A 19,322-nucleotide genomic window follows, 5' to 3' on the forward strand; every position below is an offset into this window, starting at 1 on the left:
AACTCCCAATGTGTTAAGGAAGATGAACATGTCAACAATGCAATGAAAACACAAAGCGGCAACATATATACATGGGTGTTTAGTGTTACACATAGCTGACATCTAAGCTACTTTGAGATGTTGTTTTCAAAGTGGATTTTTGGCTGTTGTTTCTTATTGTTTCCTTTCAGCATTTCCTTTTGTCCTTTTCTGATGGGGAAGCATTCTAAGTAGAAAGAACTGTATTTTCTTAAAACAGAAAGGCGTGGACACATAAGAACGCATGAAATGCATGAGTGCATGTAACGACTGGAAAACAATAGCACAGGGATTTTAAGGTGTGACTTGATACCATCTGTGTTTTAAAAATCAGGAAACTCTATGGCAGTGTAGAGAGTTGTGAAGAACAGCAGCTGGTAAGAAAGTCGTGACAAGAGTTGAAAAGAGCCAAAACTAGATGGCAGCAAGTGGGAATGATACATCAACGAGAGGGGAGGAGGTGTTATGGGAATGATATTGTAGCAACGAAAAAGAGAAAAGCTGGGGGCAATTTATAATGACACACCTACATAACTAAGAGAATCATCACAGCACTGATAAGTAAAACAGAGAAGCTGTTTTTATGGGGAAAGACTGATTTCAGCTTGGACAGATTGAGTCTGAAATCACAACAGCAACTCCACACCTATAAGGTCAATAAGCAGCGGGGCTGGAGTTCAGAAGACGACAGGGCTGCAGCAAAAACAATCTGAGACACATCCATTTTCAAGTGCAAGTTGAATCATTTAAAATCGTACTTAACTCCACACAATAAAAAGCAGTCAAGAACAAGGTTGCTTTGTTTTGTTTTCATTTTTTCACTTACCCATAAGGCATCAAAAGGACATCTAGCATGAAGTCCAAAAGCAGCTGCACAGTCTTTGGTTTCTCAGCAAGATTAAAGGGAGAAGCTGATTTTGATGATTCAACAGGGTATTTCATGTGAAAAAGGGTTGGTATTAAAAGATGCATTAAGCTGAAAAAACAATTACATTTATTGCAACTACTTAAAAAACAAGATTTTTATACATGCAAATAACAGACAAAACAAAAATCACATAACAAAAAGTGTCAATTGTAGCAAGGGCCACTCATATTCAACACATCATTTACAAAGTCCTAATCTAGGAAATGGCCTAGATTACTATCTTACTGAAAGCTCAGGATATTGAGTGATGATTGGCATTTAGCCAATCTGGCTCATTACCAGAAGCACCAGAAAAAAAAAAATGTACGTAATGTGGGTTCAGTGTTAATATCTGTTGCCACAAGGGATTTTATATTAAACCTTAGGCAAAGTTTAACTTATAACATGCCCTTTCAATAAATTTTTTTCCTTTCCACAGTTAATTAAAATAAAGTTATTCTACAGCTAAAGAAATTAAAAACCAATTGTGCCAATATTCGAGATATATTAAAATTTCCACTGTGTGAATTTAAGTAACACAGCTTCAGTAATTCCTTCTTTCATTATACCTTTTATTAGTCTTAAAACATATGAAAACAATTTCAAATGGTGCTTATGTTTATTCATTTTACTTGTAAATATCTGTATTAATCTCTTTTTAAAATGCATATGCTCTAAAACGGTGAGCTACAAACATTGTTTAACCCTATCTTTCCTCCACAACTTCTGTACTCTTCATGATTCTCACCACTACACGGCACAATCTAGAACGTTGATCTAAGCCAAGAAATGAAGGATGTTATCTAAATCTTTATTCCTCTCCAATTCCCATATTAATATAAACAAGTGATCTGTTCCTAAAGAAAACTGCTCTGAAACTTTATAACCTCCAAGATAAAAATATTTTGATGAAAAGCATTTTACAACCAATTTTCACAATCACAGATAATTTGTTGCTTCAAACTAATTTGAAGCAAACTAACAAAAAAATGCATTTAGATTAAGAAAAACTGCGCTGCACATTTTTCAATATGCTCACATTAAGAAATGTTACAATAGTATTAACAAAACAATAACGTTGAGTTGAGATAACACAGAAATTCAGTTATTTGTCAGCTGAATAAGCTTCAGTGAAACCAAATGTGCGGACCTATTTTGAATGGCAACTGTCGACTCTACTGGGTGGGAAATGAGGTCAATGAGGAAAGCATACCTATCCTGCTGAGGCTGAGGCTTCCCTTCCATTGCAGTAAGGAGCGTGGGGGCCAGTTCACATTGTTTTTCCACCGGTAAGCGAGGATAGCCCATCTTAACATAAATTATAGTAAAATTCTAAGGCAATAAGAGAAAAGCAAGTGAGTGTAAAGGAAATGCCCTAGGATTTCAACAAAAACATATGACTGATAACTCAGGGAGTCCTAACAAAGATACCACATCTTCCTTCCACATGTTTATCACGTTTATTCCAGCCCCACTTATTCAGAAAGCTTGCTTTAAGATGGGCTTCATGAGAGGGAGCAACACCTAATCTACAGCACTCGTGTGTATGTACATCAAATCATCAGGTTGTACACTTTAAATATACACAATTTTATTTGTCAGTGATGCCTCCATAAAGCTGGAGAAAAGCTAAGTACTCATATATGCAATTACTTTTCACTGAAAGGAACAAAGCAAGCATCTGACCTATCTAAACCTACACACTACACCTTAACATCGGATCTCCCAGTTCGTTGCACTAATCCTGTTAAGCTAAGAAGAGACCAAGTATTAACTCCCAGGCTGCCCTTTCCCCAACTGGTCTTTTACTTAAACAACCTTAGTATATTACAGCACTCTGGTTCCTCATTCCAATAAATGACCAGTGGATGATGATCAAAGGAAAGCTGAGTGCTGTCAGTCTGTTTGCACCACTGTAAACCATGTGAATGCCTCATTTTAAGCAAACCCATAAATGCATATCTGGATGTATGCATTCTATAAAGATTTGCTTTTCTGATGGATTCTTCATTTTAGAATAAACGTCATAAGGCAATCCCTTCCCTTTAAAGCCATTCTATTTGGCAATTTTATTGGCACACAACGTTCCTATGCGCTTAAAGAAATGAACATCTGTAATGAAGCTCTATGTCCAGAGCGAGCCGGACAAGACGACTGGACCAGTAGGTGGCTCCCAAGGTCTGGAATCCAGATATCAGAAAGACCCAATAGATTTTGCCTCAATGCTACAAACTTTAAGGGAAAAAAATATCACCTGTCTTCACACAACATTGTTTTACATTTAATTTTCATGAAGACAACAATTCAAGAGGAGTATTTCTTACCAGCCTCAGCTTACTCCAGTTTTTAAAAAGCATACCTTTCTGAATATATATATGTATACATATATATATATATTTAAAACACAGATGTTTTAAAATTCGGCCTCCTATCTCTTCTTGCCATTTTACACTTTTTTTTCTTCTATTCATGCCTATGTTATATAATCCTTGTTTTCTATCTATTCAGACTCATAATCTTTTACTAAGAATCAAAATCATTTTTTTATAGATCAAAATATCTGACAAGTCATTTCATCAACATTCCTTTGCCCAGTGTAAACACCCATGCATTATCCTGTTCCAACCATTTCCTTTATGGTAATATTTCCTCTGGATCAGGATTCAGTAGCAAAACAGAGTGTCATTTAAAGAAAAACCTCTCACGCTTCATTTAGAAATAGTCTGGGTAAAATTGTAAGTTGCCAATATGCTGATGACATCTAATAAATGTTATTAAATGAAAACTTACTATAAGTCAAAAAATATTCCAAGACAACACTCACTGTGACAAAGGAAACTGCAGCAGGGTCCTGGTATTGAACCAATAGTGTCTCTACTGGGAGTTGTATTTTGGGGCGGCTTTTTATACGCTTATTCAGATGGACCAACAGTTCCATTACCTAAAACACAGAGATATAAGCTGAAATTATGACCACATCTTAAAATCAAATTCATTTCTCAGGTATTACTTACTCTGACAAATAGTAGCTACTTTGTTCTCTTAAAAAATGTAAATTTTACATCCCAGAAAGAGAGTACACAATATCCCCCAAGAATTCATTCCCCAGAATTTTACTAGTGTATTTATTTTACGATGTCATTTAAGTTAATGAAAGTTGAGATCCCAAATGGGCCTATATTGGGCACAGTCCCCCAAAAGACCTGTAAACAAATGATTGAAACACAGCACGCTATGGGCTGAATGCTTGTGTCTCCCCAAAACTCGTTGAAGCCCTAATCCCCAGTGTGATGATTTGGGGAGGTAACTAGGTAGGTTGAATGAGATCATGAGGGTGAAAGCCCCATGATGGGGCTGGATGTCCTTGTAAGAGGATAAAGGAATCAGAATTTCTCTCTTCGCCACGTGAGGATACAGCAAGAAGGCCATCCTCTATAAACCATGAAGAGTGACTGAGGGGTGCACGGACGAAGAACGACACACCATGCTGGCACCCTGATCTCAGACTTCCAGCCTCCAGAATTGTGAGAAGTGTTTACTGTTTACGTCACCCCGTCTATGGTATGTTGTTACAGCAGCCCAAACTGACTGTGAGCACCACAAATATTACAAACGGAGAATTGTACAAAACGCAGGCATACCTCAGAGGTACTATGGTTCATTCAGTTCCATACCATCAAAATAATGCAAGTGGTAATCATTTTGCCAGTTGGGGGGGTCATGCGTCAATTTGTAAACAGTGCAACATCTGTGATGTGCAATAAAGCTAAGTGCAATAAAACAAGGTATGTCTATACTATGGGTTTCCAGAAGAGAAAGTATCTGCCAAATCAAGGACTTCAGAGAGGCAGTAAAAAAAACACTAAGTTGTGAAGACCAGAGGAATTTCCAAGCAGAGAATCAGTTGTAAGGAACAGAGGTCTAAAAGAACATGGCGCACTGCATTTTAATAAAAGCAGGGTCCAGATTATAAAAGGATTCAGGTGAAATGCTGAGGAATTTTTACTTTATTCTGAAGATCATCTGTTTCTACTAAAGAGTTTTAAGTAAGTAACAATAAGCTTTCTCTCCTTTAAATAGGAAGACAGCAGAAACAGAGGTCGACAAGTCAGTAATTCCTGTGGATGAAAAGGATGATACAGAGGCTTATGTCAAATGTCCCCAGATTTACTATAGAAGTGAGATAATCTTGCTACAAGTGGAGCACTGAAAAACACACTTGTGCACTGCATTTCGCATTCCTTATCTCATCTGATTCTCACAACAACCAGAGACGTGGGTAATTGTCATTCCCCTTTTGACAGGTGAGGAAGCAGAGGTTTAAGAAGTAAAGGAATTTGCCCAAGGATACTGAGCCAGCAAGTGGCACAATCAAGATTTGTGGACTCCAAGGTCCTTATTTTTAACCTTGTCAAACACCGAGGGTTGAGCTCAATTCACCTAAAGTGTAGGTCTGTGTGAGACGTCCTTGAGATTCCTGATACCTTAGAGACCTACAATTACTATACATACTTCATCCTACCTGGTCCAGACCCGTGATACAGCTGATGACGAAGAAAAGAATCAGGAGGGACAAGGCTAAAGGAAATAGCCCTCTTCTGACAATCTAATCTAGGTTGATTCCTAGAAGGACTCTACGGAAAATCATTATTGATGGTGACAGACAGTCATGCCTACAATTCCAAGCTTTCATTTTATGACATTTTTTTAAAATTTTAAATGGATTAACTCCTTAAGTTTCTTCTACTAATTTTATCACTTTAAATATTAATTTTCTAAATGTGTTTATCCACTGTCTAGAATCCTCTATAAACCCATAAAAATCAAGAAATCAGCTGAATGAGTCCTGGCTAAATAGGTTAACAGTTAATCCCTGTTAGAAAGCATATAAAATTACCAAACTCGGGTATGTATTATTTTGGCCACATCAGTTTTCATTACTATTCATTTAACAAGCTTTTTAATTGAAGTATAACATATAGCTAAAGTGCACAATTGAGAGTATACAGTATCTGGCTCAATAAATTTTTACAAAGGAAACACATCTGTGTAACCACCAGAACCACAAAAGCCCTGCACCCATCCCCGTTCCTACTCATTTACCCGTCTGCCCCAAAGGTAACCATTATCCTGATTTCTAACACCATTCTTAAATTTACTATACATAAATGGAACATACAGGATGAACTCATGTGTCAGTATTTTTCATTCTACACTATATTTGAAATTCTCCCATGTTGTTGCTTATAGCAGTAGTTCACTTTCATTGCTCTAGTAGGAAAAAAACCACAATTTATCCATTCTCTTATTGATTGACACTATATTATTTCCAGTTTGGGCTATTATGAATAACGCTGCTATGAACATTCTTAGATATGCCTTTTAGTGCACACATATACACATTTTTGTTGTATATAAACTCAGGATTGGAATGCTTCGTCATGGAATATGTATATGATAAGCGTTAGAATATTTCAGTTTTCCAAGTGGTTACAGAACTCATTTATACTCCTACCAGGAGAGCTTCAATTGCCCCACGTCCTTGTCAACACCTGAGATGGTCAGTCGTTAAATTTTAGCTATTCTATCGAGCCTGAATAAACAAAATTAACTGTAAAGTAGAAGTCTACATAACAAACTTAATTTTCCTCAGAATAGGGTATGCACGCCAATGACATGTCAGTAGAAAACCTAACACTTTTATTTCTCTTTCACTGTTTATCCACAAATTACCAGCTACCTTATAGGATATATCCTGGTTAAGTCTAACATGCATTATGAAATTGATAGTTAGAAACCCCAAAATTACATACCTGAAAGTCAGCACAAATTAATCCTTAGTTTCGTTGATTCCAAAATGTCACATACTGACATTATTTATACCTGAGCTTTTAAATCGCTGCCCACTGCGGCCCCTATTCCCTTTCCCCAATGCTAACCTCTTGATCACACCTCCTCTCACGCACGGGATGCATCACATGGCCTTCATCCCTGAAGGCTCCACACTGTTTCAGCTCAGAACCTCTGCACAGGGCCATCTGTCTTTAATGGTCTCCCTCATCTCTCTGCCTGGCTGCTTCCTACACACACACAGAGGTCTCTCTTATGCCCCAAATATATTCTTTCATATAATAGAATCCTATTACATTTTATAACTAGATGCTATTTGCCTGATTGTTTAACAGTACTCTCCCCAACTAGATGTCTCTTCCATTCACTAACATATCCCTAACACCTGGCATATAGAAGATACTCAGTAAATACCTGCCAAATAAACGACGAGACTGATGAGGCTAAATAAGTATGCAGAAACCAACTCATGTAGGGCCTTTTTTAACACCTTGCTATCCTAAGGGTAAGAGAAGGCCATAGAAGAGTTTTAAATATCATAGTGACAGGATCAACTATGTATTTATCTCAGCAAAGCAGTATTAACAACAGGCATGTCAAATATATGACAAGAACGCCCTATCCTTCCTGCAAGGAAGACATTCTTAAATATACTCTGTCTCCACTGAACTCAAATCAGGATGGGCCTCAGACTCTCTCTCAGGGCAGACCTCCAGGAAGCCACTGCCAATCCATTAGAATGGCCCAAAGGATGAAACCAAATGACAGACCAAAGGCCCAAAGGTATAGTATAACCAGAAGACTAATGAACTATTTAAAAATGAAGGGAACAAATGTTTCATGTAGAACATTAGGTTAAAATAGATGTGACAGTTACCCATCTATTGGTAACAGTAGTGTACAGTCTTAAAACTGGAACTATAGGGCCGGCCTGGTGGCTCTATAGGAACTATAGGAACTATAGGAACTATAGGAACTATAGGGCCGGCAGTTGGAGCTCCGTGCTCCTAACGCCAAAGGCTGCTGGTTCGATTCCCACATGAGCCAGTGGGCTCTCAACCACAAGGTTGCCGGTTCGACTCCTGCAAGGGATGGTGGGTTGCACCCCCTGCAATTAACAATGGCAACTAGACCTGGAGCTGAGCTGAGCCCTCCACAAGATTGAAAGGACAACAACTTGATTTGGAAAAAAGTCCTGGAAGTACACACTGTTCCACAATAAAATCTTTAAAAAAAAAAAAAACCTCTGGAGCTATACATCAACATACTGCTTTTAAAAATTTTATTTTGCTTATTTTTAATTAAGGTTATATTCACAGTCAATGATTAAAGAATATTTTTGCCCCACTGTCACCTGACTTTCATGTTGAAATCAAAGGCATGGGTTTTATCAAGCCTCCATACATTCCAAAATAATTATCTCAATTATATCATCTGGCACTAATGCCAAGTGCACAGTTGGTGCTAAATACAGCTGTGCTAAGCATACAAAAGCTACTTTTAAATCATGTAAGCTTGTCCTAGACTTACTCTGCATTTTGAAAGGCCATAATTAGGATCATGAACTTAGATTTCAATAATGGGAACAAAGATCTCACTTCATAATATATATTCATTTATTCACCATTTAATTCCCCCAACGTGCTTACCTTTTTGCGTACTCCTTCTTGGGTGCTAGACAGCTTGAGCAAAACAGGAGGAAGGAATTTAGATATAATATTCTGTAATTGTTCATCTGTTTCAGCATGGCCAAGTCGTAAAAAGACCCGTTCAAGCTGATCTATAATATAAAACAGAAAAAAAAGAACTTAGCAATCAAACACGACCAATACTTATTATTATTTTTAAGGCTTAATCCTTGTACTGCACTGCAGACCCTTCAGTCAGAACTTTAAACACAGCTAGCCCTATATGCAGGTGATTTTGACACAACTGTGGAACAACACTAAAAAGGTTTACTAGCTAATTATACTGTCTTACAACTGTCCCGGTCATTTAATCTCCAGAAGAGAGGAAAACAAAACCAAGAATAACAAAATTCTCTCCTGCATACAAAGTGATTCCATTTTCCTAAAGGATTTTGATAACTAGAAAGGACACAAAATTTTTGGAGAAATCTTCTAGACCTAGCTAACAGAGCGAGGCAGGAAAACTTTACTCAGACACCAGGGACAATACATATTTGATGAGAACATCTTACTGATGAATTTTCTCCAAAGAAAGAATTACTGCCCATCACTGTATTGGGGTTACCTAACCAGAATGTGAAAACGGGGTTTCCACCAAGAAAGCCAAGGTGAGAAAAACACGTCAAAATAACACCACAGGGATGCTTTCAGTAAAATCCAGACGGTGATAAACTACAGAACAAGAACCCGATGCACTGTTCTGTCTCTTCACCAGATACACTGCAGGGGCGGAGAGGAATGAGGGGTAAGAGGGGAACCTACCTACTCCAAGTGACTGGATATTTGATTCTAAGGAATTATTAATTTTTTAGGTGCTATAATGGTATTGTGCTTATGTATGCTTTTTAAAGGTTCTTACAAAAATTATCAGTGGTGATTAGGGAGACTTCTAGGAATCTGGAAATGTCCTGTATCTGGATCTGGATGATGGTTTTCACAGTTATATACATTTATAAAAATCCACCAAGCTCTACACTTTCATACTTTCTACTGTATCTATTACACTTCAATTTATATTTTTATTTAAGAGTACTTATTTTTCAGAGGCTGAAATATCTACAGGACAAACAACACAGTTACTGGGATTTCCACCGAATTATCAGGAATGTACAGGAAATTGTTATAAGAGCAAAGATATGTGAGAAGATATGTTAATTAGCTTGACTGCAGCAATTTCACTATATATGTATATCAGTATCATCATGTTGTACACCTTAAATACGTGCAATTTTTATTTTAAAAAATATAAATAAATAAAAGTAAAGCCATAGCCTCATTTAGGTCCTCATAAACAAACTGTTGCAGCCGAGTTATGGCAGGACTCGCATTTAGAAAGTTTCTGCCCCTCTCTGCCCCAGTATTAGTTGAAAGGAGTGCTGCAGAAATGGTAACCAAGGGAGGCATTATGCTTCCAGAAAAATCTCAAGGAAAAGTACTGCAAACAACAGTAATAGCTGTTGGATGGGGCGCTAAAGGAAAGGATGAAGAGATTCAACCAGTTAGCGTGAAAGATGGAGATAACGATCTTCTTCCAGAATATGGAGGCACCAAAGTAGTTCTAGACAATTATTTAGAGATGGTGACATTCTTGGAAAGTATGTAGACTGAAATAAATCAGCACTGAAATGGCATCACATGAAGCTGCCCATTCTACTGAAGCTGTGAAAGCTCATCACGTAAATAACTTCCATGTCTTGCTTTTGTAATAAATTAATGAATCCAAACTAATGACATCCAGTATCTCTTAAAATTTTGTTTCACTGTACTGATATGAACATTTTCAAATGATAATATATTAAAAAAAACAATAATGAAGGAGAAGGGGCCATATAAATAAAACCAAGATTGGCCACTAATTAACTATTGTTCAAGTTGTGTGACAGTGAGAATTTGCACTTTTGTATATGCTTGAAATTTTCCATATATTTTTAAAAGATATGTATACGTGTATGTGCATGCGTGTGTGCATGCATGTGTGCATGTGCATGCATACGTGTATATGTGTGTGTGTGTGTGTAAAATCTGAGGGAGCCTTGAAGCAATGACACCCTAGCAGCAACAAGCACACCCAACACCCACATTGTGGTTTTTTCACACTATTCTCCAACAAAAGGAACCAGACTTCTTGAGAAAAAAAAATGGCTGATTCTAGGGCTGGTGACAGTGGAAGAAAGATAAACCTGAAGCATCTTGTAGTACCAGAAAGAAAATGAGTCCTGGAACATATCAAAGGGATACAGGAATCATCCTGAAAGAGCTCCAATACAGCCGAAGTTGGAACAATTTGAGGAACAAAATAAATAACATTATATTGGTCTAAAACCCAAAGTATAAAATAAATCTACCTGAGTCCATACTGATATAAAGAAGTGTTAAAATACACTGGGGAAAAGAGACGAAACCTGTCGTATAGAATTCCAAATAATATATATTATTCTGTAAGAAATTCCAAATACAGGAAGTAAAGCTTAATTCCTGCCTCCACCCCCTCCTTCAGGTAGGCTAGATTTAGTGACTTGCTTCCAAAGAACAGAATAGTGAAGTGTTAACTTTACAGTGGAAAAACCTGATAAATACTATCTTAACCAAGTAATGAAAGTTAACAGCAGCGACGTCATGTGGATAACATGATCCCTGATGTGACAAGAAGGGCATTTCACCTCTGTGGTATTCTTTCCAAACCCATAACCCCCATCTAATAATGAGTAAACAACAAAAAAACCCAAACTGGAAGATAGTATGAGGATTTCTGGCCAGTACGACTCAAGATTTGCAAGATGATGAAAAATAATGAAAGACTAAGAAACTGTCAGACAGGAAACTGAGGAGACAAGACAACCAAATACAGTGTGGTGCCCTGGACTGCATCCTAGAACAGAAAGAGAACCCTAATGGGGGGAAAAACTGGTGAAATCCAAATACAGTCTCAAGTTTAGCTTTGAAAATTAATAACAAAGGAAGAAAAGAAGAAAGAAGAAAGGAAAGGAGGGCAGACTGACGGTGAGATTACCAGATCAAATCATTCTATTTGGTAATTGCTGGATGCTGCTGTGAAAAGAATTCTTAGGAACAGTGAATTCAATCCACATATTTGTGGAAGTTACAGGTAAGGAGGTTCTCTCTGCCTTATAGATTGTAGGCAATGAAAATTGCCTACAGATTTTAGCTACAGAAACTATAGAAGAATTGTTTTGTGGAAGAAGGCAGAAAGTTGAATTCTGCATAACAAACTGATCTCGAGAATCTGGGCCAAACGTTTAAAAAGCCCCGTGACATCTGGTCCCTTTATTTTTCATACAATCATTGGGGTGTTTCCTGTGTATCCTCAGTATAGTAACTAACACTTTCTACTCTCCTTCGTTAGAAACCAAACAGTTAACATCCTAAACACCATAAAATTATGTGACGGGAATGTGGGGTCCTTCTAAAGAGGCTGAGGGACCCAGTCAAAGTCTTCTACATCCTTTGAGGAGGGTTAATTTAACAGTGATGCATCATGTTTGGAAATCTATCTATTACTTTAAACAAAAGATAATCATGTTCAAACAATGAAAAGTAAATGAAGACATAATCTACTACTCAATTTTTCAGATTTCCAGAAGTCAGGAAAATAAAGAGCAGAGATTTAGCAGCAGTGTGGTCTCTGGATCCTGTTTATAGAGGCACAGAAAGAAACTGAACCTTGCGCGCCTTTACCCTCAACCCTGGAAACACAGCCTCTTAAAACTGACAATCCAAATTAGCCTAGGTCCCCAAAAGAATCTATTCAGAAATAAGAAATAAGGTCACCAAAAGTTCTGAAAACACAAAAGAAATCTAAAACAAAGCTCACCTTTCACAAAGAATCAGTTTTTAGTTGTAGGAACTGAGATTCTCAGAGTCATCACAGAAGTGTCTGATATGACAAATAGTACTTCAGGAATCAGAAGCAAGTGCCATCCTCTCCACAATTATGATGTTATTCGTCTTATTCAAACTCATACTGTGTTTCCCCGAAAATAAGACCTACTCTGAAAATAAGCCCCAGTTGAGATCGTCAGCCAGACGGACACATTTAGTAAGTTATGACGATGTTTCAGAAGAAGATGACAGGACTGACTGTATTTGAATAAATGTAGATTGTTGTACATGAAAAAATACGGCATCCCCTGAAAATACGCCCTATTGCATCTTTGGGAGCAAAAATTAATATAAGACCCGGTCTTATTTTCGGGGAAATACGGTATAAGACCCGGTCTTACTTTTAGGGAAACACGGTATGGACTTAATTTCACTTATGAGAAAATTAAAGACACTGCCATACCCTCAGATAATCACTGTTAAATATGGGGAATATATTCTGAACTATTGGTTTTTCCTATTCATACACTAACAATATTTTAACCTAAAAACTGGAATACGACACATACTATTTCAGAGTTTTGTTTTATCTTTTTAGTTAACACAAACCCTTTATTTAAAACCCTTGGAGATGGGCCGGCCCGGTGGCTCAGGTGGTTGGAGCGCCGAGCTCCTAATGCCAGGTCACCGGCTCGATTCCCACACGGGCCAGTGAGCTGCACCCTCTACAGCTAAGATTGTGAACAACAGCTCTCCCTGGAGCTGGGCTACCGTGAGCAGCCGGGGCTGCTGTGTGCTGCCATGAGCGGCCAGCAGCCAGTGAGAGCTGCCGTGAGCTGCCGTGAGCTGCCGAGAGCTGCCGAGAGCTGCCGAGAGCTGCCGTGAGCTGCCGAGAGCTGCCGAGAGCTGCCGTGAGCTGCCGAGAGCTGCCGTGAGCTGCCGAGAGCTGCCGTGAGCTGCCGTGAGCTGCTGTGACCTGGTGACCAACTGCCTCAGACGGGGTGGGGGGGGAACGCAAGGCTCGTAATACCAGCATGGGCCAGGGAGCTGTGTCCTACACAACTAGACTGAGAAACAACGGCTTGAACCGGAGGTGGGGGGAGAAGGCAGAAGAAAGGAGGAGAAAAAAACCCTTGAAGCAATCCATGTCTCAAATCTCTCCAAATCTTTCACCTCCAAATTTTTGAATAGAAGTGTGTATGTTGCTTATCTCAAATAACCCTATCCACCCACTGGCTGGTTCTAGAGCAGTACTTGTAATCAACTACACTCATATTTCTGCAATGAAACATATGGATCCTCACACTAAGTGGAATCATCAAAGATTATAAAGAATTTCATATCCATTCAGGTCAGGTTTCAATACTAAATTACAGTAAAAAATGTTTGCATATATTTAAAAAAATCTTAAATATCTTTCCATAGAACTACATAAAGATCTAACTGATCATGGCTACATGGCAACTTTGTCCATAGAAGCAGTATAATTCATTTAACTAACACTCTATTTGTGTTATTTCCAGTTTTACAGTACTACAAGCAACGCTCCAAAGAACTTCCAGCCATCTTTATCTGTGTATGGGTTTCCATAAGCTAAAACCCTAGAAATGGAACTGCTGAGTCAAAGGGTAGGCGTGCCAACAAGTTTAATAGTTTTTGGAAAAACATCCCTCAAAAGGGCTGTGCTAATTTATGCCACCAGCAGTATATGTAAGTACCAATTTCCCTATACACACTGCTACACAGAGTAATCAATCTTACAAAGACTGTAAGTAATCAATATTAGCTGAATATGATAAATGAAAAATGATCACATAATGTTTTACTTTATATCTATTTTATTACTGAGGTAAAGTATCGTTTCAAATATTTATCGGTCATTTGAAATATCTTCTTCAGCAAATTACTCATTACTCTTTTGAGTTGCTGATTTGTAAAAGCTTTTATACATTGGAAAAAAATCTCCCCCTTTTCTCCCATACATTACAAATACTTTTCTCCTAGTACACCTTGTGACTCTACACCACTTTCTTTCTTTTCATATCTAAGTATTTTTTAAATACGAACTTACCATTCCTTCCTTTTATGACTTCTGGGTTTCCAGTCATGCTTAGAAATGACTTTTTTACCGCAATATAATACAAAATATAATATTCTGAAGAAAAGAGTTAACATAGCAAGCCTGAGACTGGTACTCTTAGAAGTCTCTGCTGGCCAAGGCTGGCCACTGGCTGACACCTGGAAACTTGGATTTCAGGAGGGTTCCCACCATTCCTAGAACTTATGAGAGCAACTCACCGTGCCTAAACTGTACACGCAATATGGTCCATGCTGAACACCTGCTTTCCTTCTGGGAATCTGGGATGTGGGTACATGTTAGGCAGAAGGTGCCCACGTGACCAGCAGCAAATGAAATCCCTCAGCACTGAGTCTCTAATGAGCATCTCTGGTAGACAACATTTCACATGTGTTGTCACAACTCATTGCTAGAGGAATGAAGCATGTTCTGTGTGGCTCCACTGGGAGAGGACTCTTGAAAGCTTTCACCTGGTTTCCTCCAGATTTCACCCCATGTACCTTTCTCCTTTGCTGATTATGCTTTGTATCCTTTCACTGTAATGAGCCTTAGTGGTACAAACATATGCTGAGTTCTGTGAATCCTCCTCGCAAAACACTGAACCTGAGGGTGGTCCAACACATATTTATCTGTGTTTTCTTCTAGCTCTTATGATAATTGCTTTCTGCATTCAAGTATAATCCAGCTGGATTTTTTTTTTTTTTTTGGCACATGCAGAGATGTACGAAACCCAGTCTTCTGTGAGTTTTTACATCTTTTTCATTGTGAAATTAAACATTTAGAAAAATGTACAAAACATAAATATATAGTTTAATGAAATATTATTATAAACACCTATATAACAAACACCCAAGCCAAGAAAACAATTTTATTTTGAAACTTATACAAAGAAAAATTCCTACTGGACTCACAGTTGGAGAAGATTGAAAACGGTTTAACATAAAATGCACAAAATATTGTAAGGACTCACCTTAGGTCACAGAGGTTATTTGCAGCAGAGCAAGAAATAGAATGGGATCTAGGATCTTCTGACTTTCAGTCTAAAAATCCTTGCCTACACCAGGCAACTGTCTACAACAATGAATGACCCTATTTTCTACGGGGCACTATACTACGTATACTACAGGCAACCGTGTTCAAGAGAATCACCCAAAGGTCATAAGAATTTGTCTCATTCAGGTGGTATTTATGACAAAACAGAAAAAAACACAAATTCAAAGGTCAGAAAACACTCAACGGAGGCCGGTTAGCTCAGTGGGTTAGAGCATGGTGCTGCTGACACCAGGGTCGCCAGTTCTCGATCCACGCAAGGGCCTCTTTGAGCTGCACCCTCCTTAAAAAAAAAAAAAAAAGGAATTGTAGTTCACCCTACCTCCTCCCTGCTTTCTAAATTCTCCCTCCTTCAAGGCTCAGCACCTGCTTTTACTGTAAAGCAGTAACTCCACTATGTAGATCATTCACTCATTCAAGTATTTATTGAAATGCTACTACCGTGTTTCCCCAAAAGTAAGACCTAGAGGTACCATCAGCTCTAATCCGTCTTTTGGAGCAAATATAAGACCCGGCATTATATTATATATTATATTATACCCAGTATTGTGTTATATTATATTATATTATATTATACCCAGTCTTATACTGTATTATATTATATTATATTATATTATATTATATTATATTATATTATATTATATATGACCCGATCTTATATGTTATATTATACCCGGTATTCTATTATATATGGTTACCTTTATTATATAAAACCTGGTCTTATATTAAAATAAGACCAGATCTTATATTAATGTTTGCTCTAAAAGAAGCATTAGAGCTGATGGTCTGACTAGGTCTTATTTTTGGGGAAACACGGTATGTGTCAGACCTTGGTGATCATGGGTATAGTGAAGAAGGAAGAGGCAAAGATGCTGTGCAGCTTTACCACACATGTACACATATGTAGTAACTGCACACTGAAAGAACATAACAGAAGGCCTGAGACAGATTGCTGAAGACAACAGCATTCAAAAGTAGAGGAAGGAGCGTCCAAAAAAAAGGGAATAACAGGCAATAAACAAAACTAAAAAACTTGAGTACAGGGTCAGAAGAACTAAGGAAAGAAAACACAGACTAGTCAATGAGAACTAGAAAACATTTGTTAACTCATGCAGGGGGGGAAAAAAACTGAAAATCCCTTGCAGGTAGATTAATGACATACATGTAAAAAGCAAGATTTTCAAGCCTTTAAAAGAAAACTGAAAAGGGAAAATTAAAACTCAAGCACAAAACATAGACTAATAGGATACGATCTTTAAATATTGTAAACACACCATAAAGTAAAAAGATAAGCTATAGCTACAATCTTTTTAAATAATAAAAAAAGAATGCAGAATACTTTAAAAATTCTGGCAAATCAAGAAAAATCAAATTAATCCAAAATTTTAAATGAAAAAGGATACTATCTGAATAAGCAGTCAATTCAGAGATCAGACCCATAAACTAAATAACATAAAAAGATGCTCAATCAAGGAATATGCAAAATTAACACAACAATGAAATATAATTTCACACCCTTCACATTACAAAAACTTTTCAAATCTAATAGTATCAAATATTGGCAAAAACTGGAAATAAACCAAGATTTGACTTCACTGCTGATGGGTGTACCTGATACTGACTTCCGAAGAACAAATCTCTAGTGAGTTCATCTCTAGTAGAGTTAAAAAGGCACATACCCTTCAACCTGGCAATTCCACTCCAGGCAAACTTATTCTGGAACAGCGCTATTCAAAGTTACCCAGCAGTAAAATGTTTATCAACAGTCAGCAAAGAAATGAGGAACACTTTTTCCTTCACTAGGATAAGAAATGTTAAATATAATCATTAACAATGATACCTGATTTACATTCTGCTGCAAGCTCCCTACTTACAAGAAGTAATTCCTCAGTCCTCAGACCACATTTTGTGTATCACTGTCCTAGAGAAAAACTCTCCCAAGAGAGAGACAAACACAAGGACACTTGTAAGCAACTGTTCATAGCCACAGGGTCAGTAAAAGCAAAAAAATGGAAACAGTCTAAATGTCAGTCAACAGAAAAATGGATAAAGAAATTGAGGCAGGGTCATACAATATTGAAAATAAATAAGAATTACAAGTCACGCGGATCAACATGACAGTATCTAAAGAACGAAGATCAAACAAAGAAAGCAAGTTGCAGAAGGATATGTACAGTATGTAAAGTTTTCAAATGCAATATATGTGTATTGCATTTGATATATACATCACAGGAATGACAACCTCTGATCAAGAAGGGAAGAGAGGAGGAGGAGGAAAGGGAAGGGGAGAGAAAGGAGAAGGAAAAAAAATTATAAATGGTAACACAGGAGCTTGAATTGCATCTATGTTTATTTCTTAAAAAAATAAAATAAAATCGGGGTGGCTGGATGGCTCAGTTGGTTACAGCTCAAGCTCTCAACAAGGTTGCCAGTTCAATTCCCACATGGGATGGTGGGCTGCGCCCCCTGCAACTAAATATTGAAAACGGCAACTGGACTTGGAGCTGAGGTGCACCCTCCCCAACTAGACTGAAGGGCAACGACTTGGAGCAGATGGGCCCTGGAGAGAAACACACTATTCCCCAATAAAATAAATTTTTAAAAAATTAAAATAAAATGAAATGAAAGACTTGAAGCTAATAGCAAAAAACTATTATGTAAATATTTGACAAAGATGGGTTGGACATACGTAAGTGTTGCACTACTCTCTATACTTTTCTTCACACTTGAAATATTTCATTATTTTTAAAAGAATATATACACCATAATAGATACAACTATATAAAAAAGAAAATACATCAGTAATTTTTCTTCTTTATATTTTCATATATTCTTCAAATATTCTTCAGTAAAAAATACATTTCTTTTTTTAGAAAAAATAATGTACAGAGCACATATTTTAAAAGAAGCCATAATTCAAGGATAAGGAAAGAAATTTAAATCACAGAATTTTTTTTTTGATTTTTTTTTTTTATTGGGGAACAGTGTGTTTCTCCAGGGCCCAACAGCTCCAAGTCGTTGTCCTTCAATCTAGTTGTGGAGGGCGCAGCTCTCTGGCCCATGTGGAAATCGAACTGGCAACCCTATTGTTCAGAGCTCACGTTCTAACCAACTGAGCCATCAGGCCACCCCTAAATCACAGAATTTTAAAGCTTAAAAGGAACCTTACTGAATATGGAAAAACAAAAACAGAACATTTACTGGTGGGAATGGAAAATGGTACAGCCATTTTGGAAGACAGTCTTGGATTTTTACAAAACTAAACATCCTCTTACCATATGATCCAGCAATTGCACTCCTTGGTATTTGCCCAAAGGAGCTGAAAACATGTCCACACAAAGACCTGCACATGGGGGGGCCAGCACGGTGGCTCAGGCGGTCAGAGCTCCAGGCTCCTAACTCCAAAGGCTGCCGGTTTGATTCCCACATGGGCCAGTGGGCTCTCAACCACAAGGTTGCCAGTTCAACTCCTCAAGTCCTGCAAGGGATGGTGGGCAGCACCCCCTGCAACTAAGATTGAACACGGCACCTTGAGCTGAGTTGCCTCCCAGATGGCTCAGTTGGTTGCAGCGCATCCTCTCAACCACAAGGTTACCGGTTGGACTCCCACAAGGGATGGTGGGCTGTGCCCCCTGCAACTAGAAACGGCAACTGGACCTGGACCTGGAGCTGAGCTGCGCCCTCCACAACTAAGACTGAAAGGACAACAACTTGACTGGGAAAAAAGTTCCGGAAGTACACACTGTTCCCCAATAAAGTCCTGTTCTCCTTCCCCAATAAAATCTTTAAAAAAAAAAAAAAAAAAGACCTGCACATGGATATTTATAATTATTCATAATTGCCAACACTTGGGAGCAACCAAGATTCCTTCAGTAAGTGAATGGATAAATTG

General features: G+C 37.9%; 1 protein-coding gene across 6 annotated transcripts in view; it reads right to left on the minus strand.

The window, feature by feature from the left end:
* ECPAS (Ecm29 proteasome adaptor and scaffold) overlaps positions 1-19,322 on the minus strand; it is a 101,846-nt gene that overhangs the window by 66,693 nt on the left and 15,831 nt on the right. For all 6 annotated transcript variants that reach the window (XM_033122597.1, XM_033122599.1, XM_033122596.1 and 3 more), the window contains 4 exons: positions 8,425-8,555; positions 3,750-3,866; positions 2,139-2,257; positions 845-994 (listed from right to left, as the gene is read on the minus strand). In XM_033122597.1, the coding sequence (XP_032978488.1) occupies positions 845-994; positions 2,139-2,257; positions 3,750-3,866; positions 8,425-8,555 (517 nt within the window). The remainder of the gene's footprint in view (positions 1-844; positions 995-2,138; positions 2,258-3,749; positions 3,867-8,424; positions 8,556-19,322) is intronic.

The sequence above is a fragment of the Rhinolophus ferrumequinum genome, chromosome 12 (assembly GCF_004115265.2).
Source record: "Rhinolophus ferrumequinum isolate MPI-CBG mRhiFer1 chromosome 12, mRhiFer1_v1.p, whole genome shotgun sequence".
NCBI classification, from domain to species: domain Eukaryota; kingdom Metazoa; phylum Chordata; class Mammalia; order Chiroptera; family Rhinolophidae; genus Rhinolophus; species Rhinolophus ferrumequinum.